The sequence below is a fragment of the Prunus avium genome, chromosome 2, assembly GCF_965620075.1.
Source record: "Prunus avium chromosome 2, drPruAviu1.hap1.1, whole genome shotgun sequence".
In the NCBI taxonomy this organism is placed as follows: Eukaryota; Viridiplantae; Streptophyta; class Magnoliopsida; order Rosales; family Rosaceae; genus Prunus; species Prunus avium.
The window spans coordinates 2,678,654-2,699,988 of NC_142285.1; the positions used below are offsets into that span (position 1 = coordinate 2,678,654).

At 40.0% G+C, this 21,335-nt stretch overlaps 1 protein-coding gene and 1 non-coding gene across 2 annotated transcripts; both read right to left on the minus strand.

Moving 5' to 3' along the window:
* Positions 1-10,656: 10,656 nt before the first annotated feature.
* LOC148296248 (uncharacterized) lies at positions 10,657-13,915 on the minus strand. The gene is made up of 3 exons (XM_088247776.1): positions 11,327-13,915; positions 11,046-11,240; positions 10,657-10,953 (listed from the first exon to the last, which is right to left on the minus strand). Exons 1-3 carry the CDS (start codon positions 13,898-13,900, stop codon positions 10,807-10,809), a joined length of 2,916 nt encoding a protein of 971 aa, XP_088103902.1. The 5' UTR covers positions 13,901-13,915; the 3' UTR covers positions 10,657-10,806.
* A 1,009-nt stretch (positions 13,916-14,924) lies between these two features.
* LOC148296249 (small nucleolar RNA R71) lies at positions 14,925-15,031 on the minus strand. Its single transcript, XR_015834263.1, has one exon. It is a non-coding gene; the product is annotated as a small nucleolar RNA R71 (small nucleolar RNA).
* Positions 15,032-21,335: the final 6,304 nt, after the last annotated feature.

The following is a 21,335-nucleotide window of genomic DNA, read 5'->3' on the forward strand; positions in this document are numbered from 1 at the left end:
ACTTGTTGATAATTAAGTGTGAAGAGACACACACAAGAAGCCAAAGAAGTTTTCTTCAACAATATGAACACGCACAACTGCACAAATTACGTGAAAAAAAAAATACTAGTTTTAGCTGGGGGAACAAGAATAACGCAGGCAGCCAAATGTAAAACAGAATGAAATAATTTCAGTTCAGAATAAGCACTTACATGGAAATTTTGAGATCTGATTTTGCTTGAGATCCTTAAATCCGGACTGAACAAATTAAGATGCACAACTGCAGAAATTAAGTGAAAAATTAGTTTTACTTAGAATGTGTAAGTCTCATTGATGAATGTGTGTATGGCATATAAAAACATAAATATAAAAGATTGAAATAATTATTATGCTTGCAAGAAGCACTTACATGGAAGTTCAAATCTGATTCTGCTTGTGAGCAACAAATCTGGACTGAAGAAGTAGAACAACAGAGCTTGAGTCTTCCTATAGTTTTGTTCCACTCTACTTTTGGTGGGTCGTTTTGTTTTTGTTTGTTCTCTTCTATTTCTATCGAAGTGACTTTTTGGTTGATATTTTTCATTTTCTTTTCTGCTTGTATTGTATCAAGCAGAAAAGTCACTCTGATCGAAATAGAACAGAACAGAACCAAAAGTAAAGTGGAACAGAATATAGGAAGACTCCAGCTCAGCTCCACTTCTTTTCTGCTTCCATTTGTTGCTCACAAGCAGAATCAGATTTATTACATCATTAACGTTGAGATTAACGTTGTTTTATTATATCATTTTGATCAATTTGAAGATTACGAACAAGATTTTCATGACGATAAAAGATTTTTATTAGCTTGGAATTACCGACTAAGGGTCGATTAGAGCTTAAATGACTACAAGCTAAAAATGCTTTTAACTGCACTTGACAAAAACATTACGCTTATAACAAAATTTCTTATATATGAACAAAATGAGTCAAAATAATTATTATAAAAAACAGTACCAAATGAGACAATAGTGTGAAAAAAGAATGAAATAGTATATATTTCAGTCCCCTCTATTGAGAGATCACTCAAATAAATTTATATATATTTATAATTCTGGTTTGCTTCTGGATCAAAGATAAAAACCTAAAAAGATTCCTTTAACTGCTGCCACCAGCACGTTATATAGAAAAGTAGAAGCTGATAATTGAGTTTTGAATCAATCGTGTGTTGCTTGTATAAAAAAAAAAATAATAACAAAAAAATAACAATATGTAACTAAGCCTGACCCAAATAATAACTTTGGCAGTGGCTTGGGGCCTTTATATTGCCTTGCCACCGTAACCGTTGATGACAGCAAGCCTTTTTTTATTTAATAAAAATCATAAATCAGTTTTGAAAAAAAGAATAAAAAATTCTTCAAAGTTTCTATTGTTGTATCTTTACGAAATAGATGAAGAAAACAGGAAGTCTGAGCAGATAACTACATTCGCTCTTTCTTTGATTAAAAAAAATAACAATAATTACATTGCGCAAAACAAATAAAATACAAGAAACTAAAAGAAACAAAAAACAAAAGGCACCAAACAGAATAAATCAAAAGTACCTGCAGTTTAAGTATCAACAGCAGATTTCTTCACGAATTACCAAATACCGAAGGTGTCACAGTGAACAAGAAGGAAAATTCAAAGGCAATACACAATTACACACTTTTAGAACAAAAGAGATCAAGAGAGCCAGAACCAAGACATAATATATATGAAGATGGATGAGTGTAGAAGCTGATAATTGAGTTTTGAATCAATAGAGAGTGTCTAGTCTATTCTAATGGCCCAGCTCCAGCTCATGCCGCGTCCTTCTGTCAGATTATGTTTGATTAAGAGACATGAGGAAAAGAGAAACAAAAAAAAAACAAAAAAAAAAAAACAACCTCCTTTAGCCCTCGTTTAATTCCCTTGTAATTTTTTGTTTCTTTGTTTGGGCTTCAGCCCTCCTTAGCACCCAAAAAAAAAAGGAAAACACGCAATGCAAATTCCCCAAGACTTTTTATCCTGCCGACACCAAAGTTACAGAAATTACTGTGTTTGATTTTTGGATTCCTTTAACTGCTGCCACCAGCACGTTACATAGAAAAAGTAGAGAGCTTTTTTTCTTTTTCTGTCAAAAGGCAAAGTGAAGCTGGTAATTGAGTTTTGAATAGTGTGTCGGGCTCCAGCTCATGCTGCGTCCTTTGTCTGATTATGTTTGATTCTGACATGGACTTTTTTAAACTCACTCCCATTACACTTGCTTTTGTCCAACCCCGTTATGAATTCACCAATAAAATTTATTGCTGAATATATGAACCCTTTCTTTGGACGACGAACATAAGTAAATCAAACTAAAATAATTTTTTAACTTTTTTTTTAATACAAAAGTTCTAACTATTGTGCAAGTTCAAGCAACTGTAACATAGAAAAGTAGAAGCTGATAATTGAGTTTTGACTCAATAGTTTGTCTAGTCTATTCTAATGGCCCAGCTCCAGCTCATGCTACGTCCTTTCTGTCTGATTTTGTTTGATCCTGAAATGATGTTTTTTACTCTCATTCACATCACACTTGCTCTTGTCCAGCCACATATAATTATGATTAATTTCACCAATAAATTTTGATGAGGTTGGTCTCATTCTCATCTCACTCATGGAAGTTCCTTTTTTTTTTTGGTCAAGCTCACTCATGGAAGTTCAAACCGGCCCTATGAGCCAAGTGCATGAATTTCCTAATAATTAATATCATTTTAGTCCACCAACCAAGTCTCCTCCAAAGCACGTATGGAGAACACAAATAAGTAACAACAGATAAATAGATGCTTTGTTATATATATGGTGCCTCCAGTGTTAATATTAGTAGCCTTTTGGTGTCAATACGACTGATTACAATTTCTGGGTACGGACATAGCATAAAACATGCCCTATTTTATGGTTTAAAGCATGACGGTTGCAGTTGAAGTAGAACTAAGATAAATACATCGATGGCTATAAATTCACCCTTGATTAGTTTAGATATTTATGATAAAGTGATATTCTAAATTAACCAAATGTAAATATTTGAGTGCAAGGGAATAATGATCGAACTTGGGTGCCAGGCTAAACTAACCTTAGCAGACCCAAATAACAACTTTGCCAACAATGGCTATAAATTCCCTTACAATGGCTATAAATTCACATTCGGTTAGTTTCAGATATTTATGACAAAGTGATATTCATGAGATAAATACATCAAGTGCTATAAATTCATCATTCCCTTACATTTGGTTAGTTTAGATATTATGACCCATTTGGAAATTAGGAGCAATATTTTCATGAGGGCTTGTGGTTCACGGCTGCTTTCAACGGCGTCTGTTTCATCACACGTACAGTGTGGAATACGGCGGCACGATTGTTCAAGCGGGGTTTGGGTGTTGCCTTCGGCGTACAGAGGGAAGCACTATTGTTCAAGCGGGGTTTGGGTGTTGCCTTTGGCTTATAGAGGGAAGCATTGAGTGGATGATGGCGGCTGTTGATGAACAGGTATCAGGTCTCACCTCTTCCTTGGCAATTTCAGAATCTGAATCAGTGGAGGTTGTCGGGTTAGAGGATCTGGGAAACTTGAAGGCTGAACGGTTCTTGCTTGTTGGGAAATTGCTCACTTCAAAGGCGTTTCATAAGGAGGCTTTATTTGGCACGTTGAAGAGGATTTGGCATACCAGGGAGGAGTTCACTGCGGTGTCTCTGGACGACCCCAAGAGGTTCCTGTTCTCTTTCAAAACAAATTTCGATAGGAAGAAGGTGATGAGGGGCTCCCCTTGGACTTTTGATAGGGCGTTGTTGCTACTGGCGAGCACTGATGGTGAAGTGGATCCTATGTCCGTTTCGGTGGATTCGCAAAGTTTTTGGGTGCGTGTGCGCCGTATTCCGCCGATTTTTCTGACCCCGGCCATGGGAGAAAAACTAGGTAATTTTTTGGGTACGTTCTACATGGTGGATCGTGGCTTAAATGGAGAATGCTTGGGGAGCTTTCTACGTATCAGGGTGAGTTTGAAAATCAATGAGCCGCTAAAACGATGTGTCACACTGCGTTTGTCGGCAGATGAACCGGCAAAACAGTATGAAATCGAATATGAGCGGCTCCCGTATTTCTGCTTATATTGTGGGCGACTGGACCACGTGGGTGCTGCATGTAATGTCAAGGCCTCAGGGGCTATTGAAGTTGAACAATACAGACTGTGGAAAACGATAATGAAGGATGTGTATAGTATCCGGGTAGAGAATCATTTAACAGGCCAGCGGATAGGTTTGTTTGATGACGAACCTCAAAAGGATGACACGGCTTCGATGCCGTCCAAGCATACGGGGGTGGTTCGATCCTTTGACGAGGCCTTTGACGGGCAAGGAATGATGGAGATGGATAGTGGGATGGATTGCCCCTTGGCGCAAGTCTTTAAAAGGCGTCGAGTGCACAAGGAAAAGGAGGTCACGGTCTCCTCACAAGAGGCCGATGCTGATGTGGTTGGCCACAGGGAAGGTACGGTGCATCTGAACCAAGGGGTCGCTGAGGCTGCGAGGTCGGATATGGGGCCCCTGCGGCTGGATGGGGATATCTCACAGATTCTTCCTACTGCTCCAAGGTGTTCGGACAAGGGCAAAACAGTTTTGGGGGAAGATATCACTGCGGCTTCTGCTATCTTGGGGCCGCCAACCTCATTCTGCAAAGGTAGTATACGACGTGGCTTTCAGCGGGGCCGTGCCAGGCCCCGGGGGAGTCCGGTGATGACTGATAATACATCTGGTGCTAAGCGCACACCCGTGATGGGTCCCGGGGGTCGGGCCCATCACGAGCAATGACAATCTTATGCTGGAATGTTCGGGGTCTGGGCAACCCACGAACATTCCGAGCTCTGAGATTCCTTCTCAGAGATAAAAAGCCTCGTATCATCTTTTTTGTCGGAGACCAAAAAGACGGTGCGCCAGATGGAGTGTGTGCAACGGCAGTTGGGTATGATGGGGTGCTTCAGTGTGGGAAGAGAAGGAAGGGCGGGGTTTAGCTTTGTTATGGCAACACGGAGTGGAAGTATCTATTCTTTCTTCTTCTCCAGGGCATATTGACGCTATTTTAAAGGGTGTGGATATGGAGACTTTCCGTTTTACTGGGTTTTATGGTAATCCTGAAACGAGGTTACGACGACACTCTTGGGATTTGCTACGACGAATTGCAGGGACTGTTCAAGGGCCATGGCTTGTAGGTGGGGATTTCAATGAAATACTTGAGGCTCATGAGTACTTGGGTCGCCGTTTCCGACCAATGTCACAAATGAGGGCCTTTCGGGAAGCTTTGGAAGAGTGTGGTTTGACAACTATTCGGTTTCAGGGGTATAAGTTTACATGGTCTAACCGGTGGCAAGGTGATGGGAATGTAAAGCTTCGATTGGATAGAATGGTGGCTAATGGTGACTTTGTTAGGACCTTTCCTGAGGTCACAACGCATCATCTGAATTCTATGGTGTCTGACCATCTCCCTTTGTTGTCATATTTGAGACCACGTACTTGGCCACTGAAGCATAAGCGGTTTTTGTTCGAGGAAATGTGGACTACTGTTGAGGGTTGCCAAGACGTCATTACGCATGCTTGGGAGTCTGAGACTGGAACTGTCGTAGAGAAATTGAAGGCATGTCAAGTGCCTCTGCGGATGTGGAATAATGATCATGTAGGCCGAATACTCACAAAGCTCCGAAGTCTGCAACGGAAGTTAGATGACACCCAAAGCAGAAGGTCTTCTCCAGTAGTTGAGGCTCAACAGAGAGATATTTGTAGGGAAATGGATGTGTTACTGGAACGAGAAGAAATGTTGTGGAGGCAGAGATCGCGGGTCTCATGGATGAAATATGGGGACAAAAATACTAGATTTTTCCATGAACATGCAAAAATGCGGGGACGATGGAATCTAATTAAGACTATTGTAGATGATCAGGGGATATGGCGTACATCTACGGAAAGTATTGGCATTGTTTTTTGCAATTATTTTCAAGGCTTGTTTGCTTCCAATGGACTTCATGAGGCAGGGGCAGTCACTGAGGTGGTCAAACCGATACTCACTCCATCTCAAAATTTACGCTTCAACCAAGTTTTCTTAAGGGAGGAGATCAAAACTTCTTTGGGTCAAATGTTTCCTACTAAGTCTCCAGGAGTGGATGGTATGTCGGCACTGTTTTATCAGAAGTATTGGGGGGTGGTAGGCAATGATTTGGTAGGGTACTGCCTTAATGTATTGAATGGGGGTGCCAGTGTGAAAGCAATTAATCACACACTTTTGACGCTCATTCCTAAGGTTGACAATCCGGTAAAAGTTACAGAGTTTCGGCCGATTAGTTTGTGTACAGTAATCTATAAGATGATTTCCAAGACTATAGTTAACAGGTTGAAGCCTATTATGCCGCTTATCATCTCTGAGTTTCAGAGCGCGTTTGTCCCTACACGGCTGATTACGGACAACATTCTTGCTGCTTTTGAAAGCATCCATGCTATTAAACGGCGTGGTGGGAGTAAGCTGAAGAAAATGGTACTAAAGCTGGATATGTCTAAAGCTTATGACAGGGTGGAATGGACATTTATTGAGGCTATGCTTAAGCGTTTGAGCTTTACCGATAGGTGAGTGGAGCTAATCATGGATTGTATATCCACTGTTACATACTCTGTTCAAGTTCGGGGGGTGGCGTCGGGACTGATTGTGCCATCAAGGGGGCTGCGTCAGGGAGATCCTCTCTCTCCTTATCTGTTTTTAATTTGTGCGGAGGGACTGTTTGCTTTGCTTTCTAACGCACTCAGAATCAAGCGTATTAGCGGCATTTCCGTGGCTCAGGGAGCACCTACTATTTCTCATTTATTTTTTGCAGATGATAGCCTATTTTTTTGTAATGCCCATCTTGCTGATTGTGCTTATTTGCTTCAGATTCTCAGCATGTATGAGAGAGCATCTGGTCAGAAAATAAATTTTGATAAGTGTTAAGCTCATAATTTCATACATATACATGCCCAATTTACTTACTTCTTTTGCTTAGTTTCCTATAATTCTGAGTTATTTGCCTCTATTTGTGTGTTTTGTAGGCCAATAGAGTAAGAGAGCATAATTCATGCAATTCAAGCATGTTTAGGCCTGATTTGGATGAATGGAAGAAGAGCTTAAAGACAAACTCATTTTGGCTACAGCCCCCTGCCAGTCCAGTTCCGTAGGTCACATTGCAAGATCTGTTTCAGCAACCTACACAGCTCGGATGAGGCCGCATTCTTCATGAAAGTTGTTCCAATGGGTGTGTACTATAACATATCCAAAATTCGGCCCCATTGGATAAATATGGAGTCCGTCACCTAGCAAACACAGAACCATGCTCAGGATGGATTTTTGTCAGCGAGCAAACTGAGTTAGAATTTCATTTCGGACTTATCTTCTTCATCCGAGCTTGGATTGGGCCAATACTTGTGTGGTTGGATCAGACACATTCTGAACTTCACAATGGACATCTTAAAGTCGTCATGTGCTTAAGAGAAGCCCAAGTTGTAAGCCCTTGAAGTTGCTTGGTCATGGTGAGCTAGGCATGAGCTATTGTAGCTGGTTGGAAGCTTGGTCATGGTGACATGAAGATGAGCTAGGGCTGCTGGTGGGATTTATTAGTGAAGTGCATCAACCAATTCAGATTTTATAATGCAAGTGTTGTATGCATTAGTGAAGTGCATCAACCAATTCATCTTTTATAATGCAAGTGTTGTATGCATTAGCCATATTGAATTCAGATTTATCACTCCCCTCTCCCTATAAATACCACATCCATTCCACATTCAAGACACAACAAATCCTGGGATTCACAACCCCACAATTCACTCCAGCCATCCTCAAACACTCTCAAAATCCCAAACACTCCAACAATCACCAAAACAACTCCAGCAAACCTCTCTTCCATTTCCCTACGAATTTCATCTTCCTTAGCCATCACCACTCACTCAAACTCATCCCAAATCACCTCCATATCCTTCATACATCTTTCTAGAAGTGGGGAAGCTCTTGGAGAAGCATTAGAAGTGGAGAAGCACTTGGAGAAGCCTTGGACACCACAAGAACTTCAGAAAAAGGGTTTTTCTACTCTTATTGCATTCATTATGTTTTCTCATTTCTGTTCAAGTCTCTTTTCCATTATGAGTAGCTAAATCCATAACTAGGGCTTCGATGTAACCTAACATGAATATTCTGGGTTTATAAGTTTGGAGTTTCAAGTTTGATTCATGATTCATGTTCTTATTCATTATGCTTATAAGTTAACATGCTTGTTTGAATGATTGATCACCATTAGAACTTGTTTGTTAACTATCTTGGTTTGAATTAAGAGTATACACCATGCTTTAATTCGAATTGAACTATGAATAGGAAGAGTATGTATGGACATTCGAAAACAGGGATTAGATACATACTTGGTTGTTTAAAATGTTCTTCTATGCTTAATGGGTTCCTAATGCTTAATTTTAGGTTAGACAACAAATGATCAAATTAGGGAATTAGGAACACAAGGTTAGGACCAAACACCATGGCCTAATCATATTTTAGCTAGAATCAATCTTTGAATCTGAATTAGACTTGTTACTTGAATCTTTATAACCCAGAATTGAATTGTTATGGTGATTCGAATGCCCTAGTCTCAAAATCTGTTTTCCAACTCTTAAAACCACTCTTTGTTACATTTGTTTACTTGTTTTTGTTTGCAATTTCATTTTGCTTCTTTTGTTCAGCAATCACAACCACTCTTGTTTTAAAATTCTGTTTTAGACATAACCTCCTACTTTCTTGAATTTGGTAATCTAAGTACATAACTAGTTTTAACTTCTCAGTCTTCGTGGGTACGACCTCGTACTTGTCTTGCTATACTACTAATTGCCCCGTACAATTGCGAGTTAACATAATATTAACAACAAATTTTGGCGCCGTTGCCGGGGACTGAACGAAAGTTCTTCCCTGGTTATGTGCCCAAGGTTACCCTATTCTTTTTAGTGTTTCTAATTAATCTAATTTTCTGTTTCAGGTAGTTTATGTCTAAAAAGCCATTACTTGAACAAGTGAGGTCTTCGTTCCAACGTTCTAGATCTTTGAACGCAGGACCATCATTGCAACCCAGACGAGTGACCTCTGAAATTCAGAATCGTCTAGAAAGGGAGTTGTCAACTGCAAAAGAGCAAGCTCTTGCTACATTTACAAGTCTTGCTCTCCACACTGAACTTCCTGGTTCTTCACTTTCAAATTCGGAAGCAAGTTCAGACCAAGAAGAAGAAGAAATGATGGCTGCCATTGAGTTCATGGGAGAACTTGATATCCCAACAATTCCAGCATCTCCTTCAAGCATTTTGCTGCCCACTGTAGCTCGAAATTATGAGCTTAAATCTTCTCATCTTAATATGCTGCCTTCCTTTTATGGTTTACCTAATGAAGATCCATTAACCCATATAAAGGATAGGGTATACTGGTGAAATACCCCCTAAACTTGCACCTTAGTTTCAATTAGCCCCCTATCCTTTTTTTTTAGAAATGTAAGGACCCGATCTATTTTTTTTCGCCAATGTTCCCCTCGACGTTAGAATCTAGCACTTCCCATCCATTGTGCCGTTAAGATGGAGGTTAGTTGTGTCATTTCGCGTCTCCATTGAACTGAACCAATGCTTCAGCTATTAATTCCTTCGTTTTGGCACGATTTTTACCCAAATGCATTTCCCTCCATTTTTGCCAACCTCCATTTTCGTACCCTAAACCAAAGGGGGATTTAGGGTTTAGGAGAAAACCCAATATTAAGAGATGAGGAGGTCCTTACCTGGCAGAGGTCATGGAGGTCATGGGTCACAGAGGTGGAATTCACAAGGTGAAGAGGGTAGTTCATGGATGGTGCCTTCAGTCGTCTGCTACTGTGGGAAGACTGCGAAAATCCAAACATCTTGGACTGCTGCACATCCGGGGAGGAGGTTTTACATCTGTGGGAGGGTAAGTTTGTTGTTGAAATTTGGTTTGCACATTTGAAATTTGGGTTGCCGATTAGAAATTTGGACTGATGCACAACGTTTTTTTTTCTTCTGTTTTTTATGTATCAATTTGTTGTGACAAATGTACAGAATAGATGTAGATTTTGGGAATGGGGTGACCCACAAATGTGTGAGAGGTCAAAGCAAATTATACCTGGGCTGCTACGGAAAATAAACATGATGGAAGATGCAAAAAAGTCTCGGCCAGAGAATCTGAAAAAAAACCCTTGGTTTTGGGTGTCTTGTTTATTTTTTGTGATAGTTTTGTGGTTGATATATGGGAAAGGCAAAGACATGAAGGATATTTGAAGTTGCCGATGTAATATGAAGTAGAAATCAAGGGGAGTAGGAAAGGCAAAGACAATGAAAGAAAAATGAAATGCCCTGTATTAGTTGTGTGGCAGAGGTGTAATAGATGGACTTTTGGTCTTTTTGTTGAAAGTAATGGCATGTGTTGTGTTTTGACTTCATATTCTAGCAGTAATCCAACAAAGATGTCCATTACATATCCATTGAAGGCAAATATATCCATTACAAAACATATGTTCCAACACTAATCCAAGGAAAACATATGTGTTCTAGCAGTAATCCAACAAAAAACATTTGTGTTCCAATAGTAATCTATTGGAATAAGTCTGAGAATCCTAGGACCATATTAGCTACAAATTCAACAAAATAAAATGTTCCAAAACGCATCCATTACAATACATTAAGCAGTCCTAATGTTTTGGTGTTCCAAAAAACCAAAATCAGCCCGATGACCACGTATGACCAAGCTGCAAATCTCAACTACACTCTCCATGGCCTTGTTCTTTTTGGTAGAGGTGCATATTCTGAGTTTGGTTGAGAAGCATGCCCAATTTGATTTCCCTGTAAGGTAGCAACAGTTTGAGCAAGCTGCCTTGTTAGTTCAGACACTTGCCCCCCTCTTCTTGCCTATTTGAATCACCAAAATCAGCAAATAAGTCAAAATTTGGTTTAAACATTTAATTGATGCAGTTAAAGGAATCAGTACATATGGTATTTACCCCAAGCTTTGTTCTTCTAAAAGGTCTAGCTTGGATTGAAGTCTCAGCTTGATCTGGTTGTGTGACAGGAACACTTGGCATACTTGTTCCCCTTCCCCTGCCTTGATCTGGTTGTCTGACAGGAACACTTGGCATACTTGTTCCTCTTCCCCTGCCTTGAACTCTTATTGCCCTTCCCCTGCCTGTAGCTTGTTCCTTGAACAAAAAATTAAAAAAACAAGTTCATATAAAATAAAGGACCAAAATTATACCTTCAACAAAAATAATCACAATCTTCATACCTGTCTTTCGCCTCTTTGTCCATTGTTGCCACAAGTTGCAGAATTGTGACCTTCACCTCCACAAGTTTTACAACTAATGACAATCCCATATCTCCTCAACTTTGTTGCATTTTTTGGTATCTCATCAGGTTCCTTTTGTCTACTTGTTCTAGGCCTCCCTGGTTGTCTGCGGTAAAGAGGTGGGTGGATGGGTCTATGACCTGTTTTTCTCCAGTATTCTTGACTAGGCATTGGAGATATATAACTCTCATAAGCCCTGTCATATGCAGCTCTTTTGTACAGTGAATGCACAAAGTCATAAGGGCTTTTCTCTGTTTTGGCAATTGCAGCCATAGAATGTGAACAAGGGATTCCACATAAGTCCCACTTTCGGCAAGTGCACGTGTGCCTCTCCAAATCCACCACATACATCCCACCATGGATGTTATTAACTTGATATTTCCCCCCACCAGCATATGATGCTATGCATTGAGCACTCTCAGTTGTTAGCTTCTCAACAATTCCAAAAATCCTAGGACCAACATCATGTGTCCAAATACTTTCTCTAAGTCTAGCCATTCTTAGCATCAAATAACTTCGAATTCTCTCTAGGAGTGTTAGAATTGGCTTATCCCTTGCTTCAATAATAGCTGAGTTAAAAGACTCACACAAGTTGTTAAGCAGCATATCACACTTAGAATGAGTTGTGAAGTGTGACCTACTCCAATGATTTGCTGGCCTGTCTTGAAGCCATATGTAAGCTGCACCTGATTGAGATAACATCTTCTCCATTTCAGCTTCAAATGTAGGTATTGTAGTTGATCTAGCTGCTGCCCATAATCTTTGCTTCAATGCTAGACCACTATGACCAGCAGTCTTGAAATTATTGTGGAGGTGCCTAACACAATGTCTGTGTTCAGCAGTAGGCATCAAATCCCTAATGGCTTGCCCCAAACCCTTTTGCTTATCTGACATGAACACCCAACCGTTACCATTTTCACACCCAACATCAGCAAAGAAAATCTCCATAAACCATGTCCAAGTCTCGGTATTTTCTACTTCAACCACAGCAAATGCGACAGGGTACATCCCATTATTCCCATCAATACCAACTGCAGATAAAATCTGTCCTGGATGAGTTCCCTTCACATGACAACCATCGAAACCCACAACTGGCCTGCATCCTGCTATAAAGCCCTTCTTCAATGCACCAAAACAGATATATATTCTTTTAAATACTGGGTTGTCCCCTCGCAGATCAGTCTTGATTAATACAGTGCTGCCTGGATTGTTTGCCTTCAACTCTTCACAATAATCCCACAATTTTGCGTACTGTTCTTCAATACTTCCATGTATTCTCTCTTTAGCTATGCTCTTGGCTTTGTAAAACTGGTTTGCAGTGATATCTATGCCATAATTCTTCCTCACAATCTTCATGAAATCCGACAGAGACATATTAGGATTATCTCTCAAGTCCTCATCAAACCTTTGAGCAAGCCAAGAAGAAGTGGCAAACTTGGTCTTCTGCATCCTTCCACATACATGCTTAGGTTGATATGTCTTGATCCTAGTAGTAGGCCCTTTGCCCACATAAGATGCATATAGCAACCACTCACACTTGACATCCTTCTTTTCTTTACCCTTTTCTCCACCCTTTTCTCCATTTTCTTCTCCACCATCCTCTCCAGCATTTTGTACAGGTTTTTCTCTATTTTTAACACAATGTCTTTGTCCTAAACCCTTTTTTTCAGCCTTTCCTCCACTTCCACACACCACCCTAACCCTGTGAGGGTCATTCTTGACCCATCTAAGTGGCCGAGCACTTGAAACTGCATAGAATCTTATGGCCTCCCTACATTGTTCCATGTTAGCAAACTCCATTCCAATATGAAATACAGGATTAAATAAATCAGTATCCCTTTTGAATTGCTTGAATCTAGGAGCTTTTCTTCTCCGACTAACCTTTTTCACACCTGTATTTTCATCAGCTTCATCTTCTGAATTTGAAACACTTACAAGGTCCTCTGAATCGTAATCATCACTTGGAACATCACCAGGTTCTTGATCTGGTTCTTCAACAGGTTCATCCACTACATGCCTATCAAAAGTTGTGTCATCTTCTGCTCTCTTTTGTCTCTCTAGTTCTTCATCTGTTTGCTCGTAGTCACTATCTATGAACTGCAGGCGCTCTTCGTCATCATCCTCTCCATCAACATTTACATCTTCTTCCTCATCTACCTGCTGCTCCTCATCTTCCTCATCTACCTGCAGCTCCTCATCTTCCTCTTCAGCTTCATCATCGGCATCATCAGCAATGTTCACATCACCTTGTACTTCTACATGTATCAATTGTGGTTGAAGCAAATTCTGAAAGTTAAATACAGCTGCAGAGGCTTCATTATCTAACAAGGTCGGTTCTGGCTTTGCTGTGATGTACAAACCGTGAACCCTTGATGCAGGTATCTCACGCACAAAGTCAAGCACATCCAAGTCTCCTCGAATTGCCAAATAACCCAATGCTGTGGACCTATAGCGATAATCGACTTTTATGTGGTTGTATCCTAGTGATTCAGCAACATCATATAAGTCTAGCATTGACAATTGATCTGTATTACAGTTGTCTGCCCATTGGACAATACCTCCCACATACTTCCCCTTTTTAAAATACCCCCCATGGTGAATTTCAATCGTAAATAACTCTGGATCACCTACAAACAACAAAATTTAATTTAATTAACTCAGCAACTTCATTTTACCACTACAACAAACCTACCAATCGGCACCAGCCTTTACTAATATCAGCCACACACAGACAAAGCAACGCACATGCCTTAGTTTGGGACCACACTTTTCTATTCAAATAGGAATCTTATAGAAAGGCAATAAGATAGAAGATGACAATTCTACCGACAACCTATGGACCACAACCACTTAAACAATGAACAAAGAAAGGGAAAGTTGAAGACTTACTATACTTGGGAGGCTTCCCACTGCTACAGACTTCGACATGCATCTTTCTTGGTCAATACAAGTGTGTTGCTTCGAGATTCTTATGACAACCACTCCGATTTGTCAACATCAACCACTATGCAGCTCGATTTCGTGAAATCCCCAATTCCCCCAAACTTTCGAACCCTACATCTACAGCTCTGACTGTCTTTTTCTTTTCTTTTTTTTGTCAAAACTGACCTAGCCTCCTTCTAATTTTCGACTTACATTGGGTTGACTTGCGTGTAGACGCGAAATGACACAACTAACCTCCATCTTGACGGCACAATGGATGGGAAGTGCCAGATTCTAACGTCGAGGGGAACATTGGCGAAAAAAAATAGATCGGGTCCTTACATTTCTAAAAAAAAAGGATAGGGGGCTAATTGAAACTAAGGTACAAGTTTAGGGGGTATTTCACCAGTATACCCTAAAGGATATTTTTAATGTTGTGAGTTCTTTTCCCTTGACAGGTGTGACAGAAGATCAACTTCGAATGAGAGTGTTTCCATACACTTTAAAGGATAAGGCGAAGTATTGGTTGAATTCTTTGAAGCCTGGTTCACTCACTACATGGTCTGCCATTCAAAAGAAGTTCCTGGAAAAATACTTCTTCACGCAAAAGACCGACATGCTTAGGGACAAGATCTTGTTATTTGCACAGCAAGATGATGAATCGTTTTGTGAAGCATGGGAGAGATTCAATGGGTTGCTCAACCAATGTCCTCATCATGGGATTCCATTGAAGCTTCAAATGCGTATGTTTTATAAAGGACTAACCCCTTCTAGTCATAATATAGTCACCAATTTTGCAGGTGGTTCTTTTAAAACCAAAACTCCAGAAGAAACGTACGAACTCTTTGAGGAGATAGCAATGGAGACCCAACATACGGATACAAGAGGTAAACGTGTTATTAGTGGTTCTAATGATGCTTCTAGTGTGCAAATTTCAAAACTGGAACAAAAGCTAGATGCTCTTCTTGCATTAAACTCAAGAAGCCCTCCGAAGGAAGTGTGTAGCATTTGTGAATCTCATGACCATGCTACCACAGCTTGTCCACTTGGGGCTGGATATCCAGAATTTGTGCAAGAACAAGCTAAGTTGGTAAATTCCTACAACCAAGGTCCAAGAAATGATCCATACTCTCAAAGTTATAATCCAGGTTGGAGAAATCATCCAAACTTTTCATGGAGAAATACCCAGAATCAAGCAAATCCCCCTTCATTCCAAAGGCCACAACAATCATCATCATCATTGAAAGATATAGTGAAGCAGCTGGCAATCAACCAATCCAATTTTCAGCAAACTACACAAGCTGCCATCTCCAAATTGGAAGTCCAATTAGGCCAAATAGCTGCTGAAATAACTCAAAGAGTGCCTGGGAAATGGCCAAGCCAAACTGAGATCAATCCAAAGAACCCAGAAGCCAAGGCCATTCATGTGCTCAGATCAGGTAAGATCATTGATAATAAAGATGATTCTAATCTTTCAAATGATGTTGTGATTGTAGAAGATGAAGAGGAGGAGACCATGGCCACGGAAGGAGAACAACTCAAAACTTCTCAATCTGCTCCTAAGGCCAAATCAGATTCTCAGAAATCCGATCAATTCCAATTGCATAAAAGGGATGACAAATTTGTGCCACCACATCTTCAAGAAGATAGATACGTGCCACCCGCTCCATATGTTCCACAGATTCCATTTCCAGGCCGTCTTAAGAAAGCAAAGCAAGATAAGGCTTTTAAAGAGATTTATGATATTTTGAGTAAAGTTAATATCAATTTGCCTTTGCTTGATCTTATTGAACAGATTCCTGCATATGGAAAATTCATCAAGGACTTGAAAACTCACAAGCTCAATTTCGCTCCAAATGAAGGAGTAAAGCTCGACCAGAATGTAAGTGCTGTATTGCAAAGGAAGCTTCCACCAAAACTAGATGATCCTGGCAGCTTTGACATTCCCATTAACATTGGAGGCAAGAAGGTTGGAAGAGCCATGTTGAACTTGGGAGCAAGCATCAATGTTTTGCCATATTCAGTTTATCAAGAGCTTGGCTTAGAAGGGATGAAGAAGACTTCAATGCGACTTGAACTAGCTGATCATTCTATAAAATATCCAAAAGGTATTGTAGAAGATATTCTAGTTCAAGTTAATACACTAATTCTCCCTGCTGATTTTGTAGTGATGGACATGGAAGACAATCCAAATGGAGATCGTGTTGATCCCATTCTCCTATGCAGGCCATTCATGGCCACTGCAGACACAATCATCAAAGTGAAAGATAGCACCCTCTCCATGACTGTTTTGGGTGAAACTGTTGAATTTAAAATGCTTAATGCTCTATCTCAACCTTCTATCTCTCTTGATTCTTGCTTTTCAATTGATGTTGTGGATCATGAGGTTTCTTCCAAAATTTTGCAGAGAAAGTCTAATGATGCTCTAGAAGCTGTCTTAACACAAGAAGAGGAAGATCTTTGTGAACTGGAGTTCCAAGAAGTGGTGGCTGCCTTAGAAGTATTTCCGCCATACCCACCATCCTTTAGGCCACCAATCGAGCCTCTTGGACCATCATCCACGAAATTGGAGCCATCCATTGTCATCCCACCAAAGCTAGAACTTAAACCTCTTCCCAATAATCTTAAATATACATATTTGAGTGCTAACGAAACTCTCCCTGTTATAATTGCTGCAGGTCTCTCCTCACATGAAGAAGAGAGCTTAATTAAAGTTCTAAAAGAGCATAAAACAGCCATTGGGTGGACCATAGCAGACATCAAAGGAATTAGTCCAAGCATGTGCATGCACCGGATTTTAATGGAAGAAGACAGCAAACCATCTCGTGATGCCCAAAGGAGGCTAAATCCCAACATGAAAGAGGTGGTTAGAGCTGAAGTTTTAAAGCTACTCGATGTAGGAATCATCTACCCAATTTCAGATTCTAAGTGGGTGAGCCCTGTGCAAGTTGTTCCAAAGAAGTCCGGAATCACCGTTGTGAAGAATGAGAAGAATGAGCTAGTTCCTACACGAACTGTCACTGGTTGGAGAGTTTGCATTGATTACAGGAAGTTGAACACATCCACTAGAAAAGATCATTTCCCCTTGCCTTTTATTGATCAAATGCTTGAACGTTTATCTGGCCATGCTTACTATTGTTTTCTTGATGGTTTTTCAGGTTATAATCAAATTCCCATTGCTCCGGAAGACCAAGAGAAAACCATATTCACATGCCCATTTGGTACGTTTGCTTATAGAAGGATGCCATTCGGTTTGTGCAATGCCCCAGCAACTTTCCAAAGATGCATGATGTCAATCTTTTCAGATATGGTGGAACGATTCATTGAGGTATTTATGGATGATTTTTCAGTTTTTGGTTCCTCTTTTGATAATTGTCTTCACCACTTGTCTCTAGTGCTTAAAAGATGCCAGGAAACAAATCTGATTTTGAATTGGGAGAAGTGTCACTTCATGGTGAGACAAGGCATTGTACTAGGCCATGTGATTTCAAGCAAGGGAATCGAAGTGGATAAAGCCAAGATCGACCTCATCTCAAATCTTCCACCCCCTACCTCTGTTAAAGGAATTAGAAGCTTTCTAGGTCATGCTGGATTCTATAGAAGGTTCATCAAAAATTTCTCAAGCATTACAAGGCCATTGTGTAATCTCCTTGCTAAGGATGCTGTTTTTTAGTTTAATGAAGCTTGCATGGAAGCTTTTACTACCTTGAAGAGGGAGCTAACTTCAGCCCCTATTATCATAGCTCCGGATTGGTCTTTACCATTTGAAATAATGTGTGATGCCTCTGACTTTGCTATTGGTGCAGTTTTAGGTCAAAAGAAGAACAAGCTGCCCCATGTGATTCATTATGCTAGCCGGACCTTGAATGATGCTCAAATCAACTACTCCACAACAGAGAAGGAGTTGCTTGCTGTGGTTTTTGCTTTAGAAAAATTTCGTTCTTACCTTGTTGGTTCTAAAGTAATTGTTTATTCTGACCATGCAGCTCTTAGATACTTGCTCACTAAGAAGGATGCCAAACCACGCTTGATTAGATGGATTCTTGTTGTGTAGATACAGCTGCACCAAAATGGATTAAGCTGCATCCTCAACTTGTGATACTCGCAAGTGCACGAGCCGTTCGGTAGTATAGCGTATGTAAGTGCGAGGTCGATCCCACGAGGATTGGTGATTGAATGATCCATTTCATTTCTCCTACACAAAACAGAAATGAAAAAGAAAGGAAATAAATAAAACAAGGAAGAAAGAAAATAACTAACTCAAGTAGATAAGTTCCCAAGTTCAATTAGATTAACGGATTGATTCTAGCTAATGTATGATTAAGCCATGGTGTTTGGTCATAACCTTGTGTTCCTAATTCCCTAATTTGATCATTTGTTGTCTAACCTAAAATTAAGCATTAGGAACCCATTAAGCATAGAAGAACAATTTAAACAACCAAGCATGTATCTAATCCCTGTTGTCGAATGTCCATACATACTCTTCCTATTCATAGTTCAATTCGAATTAAAGCATGGTGTATACTCTTAATTCAAACCAAGATAGCTAACACGCAAGCCTAAATGGTGATCAATCATTCAAACTAGCATATTAACTTATAAGCATAATGAATAAGAACAAAAATCATAATTGAAACTTGGAAACTAATCAAACTTGAAACTAAAGAAAAGAATTTACATAACAATGAAAATTAAGTAGAACTTGGAAAAACTTAAGGAGAATTTCAGCACAAAGATCTCATTATAACAATTGAAAACTAGAAAGAGAAACTAAGAGAATTTGAGGGAGAGAAGGGAAGGGAGCTCTAGAGAAGTGTTTGAGAGCTCCCCCCCTTGGGGTGTGTTTACAAGCTTAGAGAACTTCCCTATTTATAGGCCTAGGGGAAGTGAAAATCTGAATTCAATATGGCTAATGCATACAACACTTGTTTTATAAAATCTGAAATGTTTGATGCACTTGTATTAGAAAATCTAAATTGGGTGATGCACTTGTATTAGAAAATCTTGAATTGGTTGATGCACTTCACCAATAGATCCCACCAGCAGCCCTAGCTCATCTTCATGTCACCATGACCAAGCTTCCAACAAGAACTGATAGCTCATACCTAGCTCACCATGACCAAGCATCCAACCAGCACATGCTGAGGTCAGCATGACCAGAAACTTCAAGGGCTTACAACTTGGGCTTCTCTTAATCAAATTAGGACTTTAAGCACTTGAAATTGAAGTTCAGAATGTCTTCTTTCCAGCCATATGTTATTTGGGCCAATCAAAGGTCGGAGGAAGAAGTTAAGGCAGAAACAAATTGCTAACTCATTTTTCGCGCTGATAAGATCCATCCTGAGCATGGTTCTGTGTTTGCTAGGTAACAGACTCCAGATTTATCCAATGGGGCTGAATTTTGGATATGGTATAGTACACACCAATTGGAACAACTTTCATGAAGAATGTGGTCTCATTCGAGCTATGTAGGTTGTTGAAACAAAGCTTGCAATATGACCTACGGAACTGGACTGGCAGGGGGCTGTAGCCAAAATGAGTTTGTCTTTAAGCTCTTCATCCATTCATCCAAATTAGGCCTTAACATGCTTGAATTGCATGAATTATGCTCTCTAAAGCCATCATTATTACCTAAAGCTCAATGAACTGAAAGATAAACACAAAAAGGATTAAAAGCACAAGTTTAACTCAAAAACATAACCAAATCATAAGCTAGAAGGGTACAAAATGATATACAATTATGAACCGATCAATTCTCTTGCTGCAAGAATTCGATTTGGAGATTCGAGATAAGAAGGGATGTGAGAATGTGGTAGCTGATCATTTGAGCAGAATTGTGGTTGAAGAAAAAGGAGCAGCTATGCTACCCTTGAATGAGACTTTCCCTGATGAACAACTATATGCTGCCCAAGTCAAAGAGCCATGGTATGCTGATTTTGTTAATTATCTTGCTTGTGGTGTTCTTAGAAATGATCTAACTTCTCAGGACAAGAAGAAGTTCTTTTCCATGGTGAAACATTATGTCTGGGATGAACCTTTCTTATTCAAGCATTGCCCGGATCAACTCATCAGAAGATGTGTTCCAGAAGAAGAGCAAGAAAGCATACTTAGGCATAGCCACGAATTGGCTTGTGGAGGTCACTTTGGAGCTAAGAAAACAGCACTTAAAATTCTGCAATCTGGTTTCTTTTGGCCCACTCTATTCAAAGATGCGTTTAATTTTTGTGTTAAGTGTGATAGGTGCCAAAGGATGGGGAACATAAGTCGCAGGAATGAAATGCCATTGAATAACATACTTGTTGTGGAGCTCTTCGATGTGTGGGGTATTGATTTCATGGGACCATTCCCATCTTCCTTTGGTTATACTTACATACTTGTTGCTGTTGATTATGTGTCTAAATGGGTGGAAGCCATAGCCACCAAAACCAATGATTATAAGGTGGTGCTGAAGTTCTTGAAGGATAATATTTTCACAAGGTTTGGTACTCCAAGGGCTGTCATTAGTGATGGAGGCAGCCACTTCTGTAACAAGCCATTCGAAGCACTCATGAAAAAGTACAACATCACCCATCGAGTCTCTACACCATATCATCCGCAAACTTCTGGTCAAGTGGAAATAAGCAATAGAGAAATTAAGCACATCCTGGAGAAGGTGGTGAACAATACAAGGAAAGATTGGGCAGCCAAGCTCAATGATGCATTATAGGCTTATAGGACTGCATATAAGACTCCCATTGGAATGAGCCCTTATCGTCTTGTGTTTGGGAAAGCTTGTCACCTGCCAATGGAGCTTGAACACAATGCTTTTTGGGCCATCAAGAAGTTGAATTTTGATCTAGACAAGGCAGGCCATGCAAGAAAGTTTCAGCTCAATGAATTGGAAGAAATTAGACATGAGTCTTATGAGAATGCAAAGCTTTACAAAGAACGGACCAAGAGTTACCATGACAGAAACATTCAACGGAAAGAGTTCTCCAAAGGTATGTCAGTTCTTTTGTTTAACTCACGTTTGCGTCTCTTTCCAGGA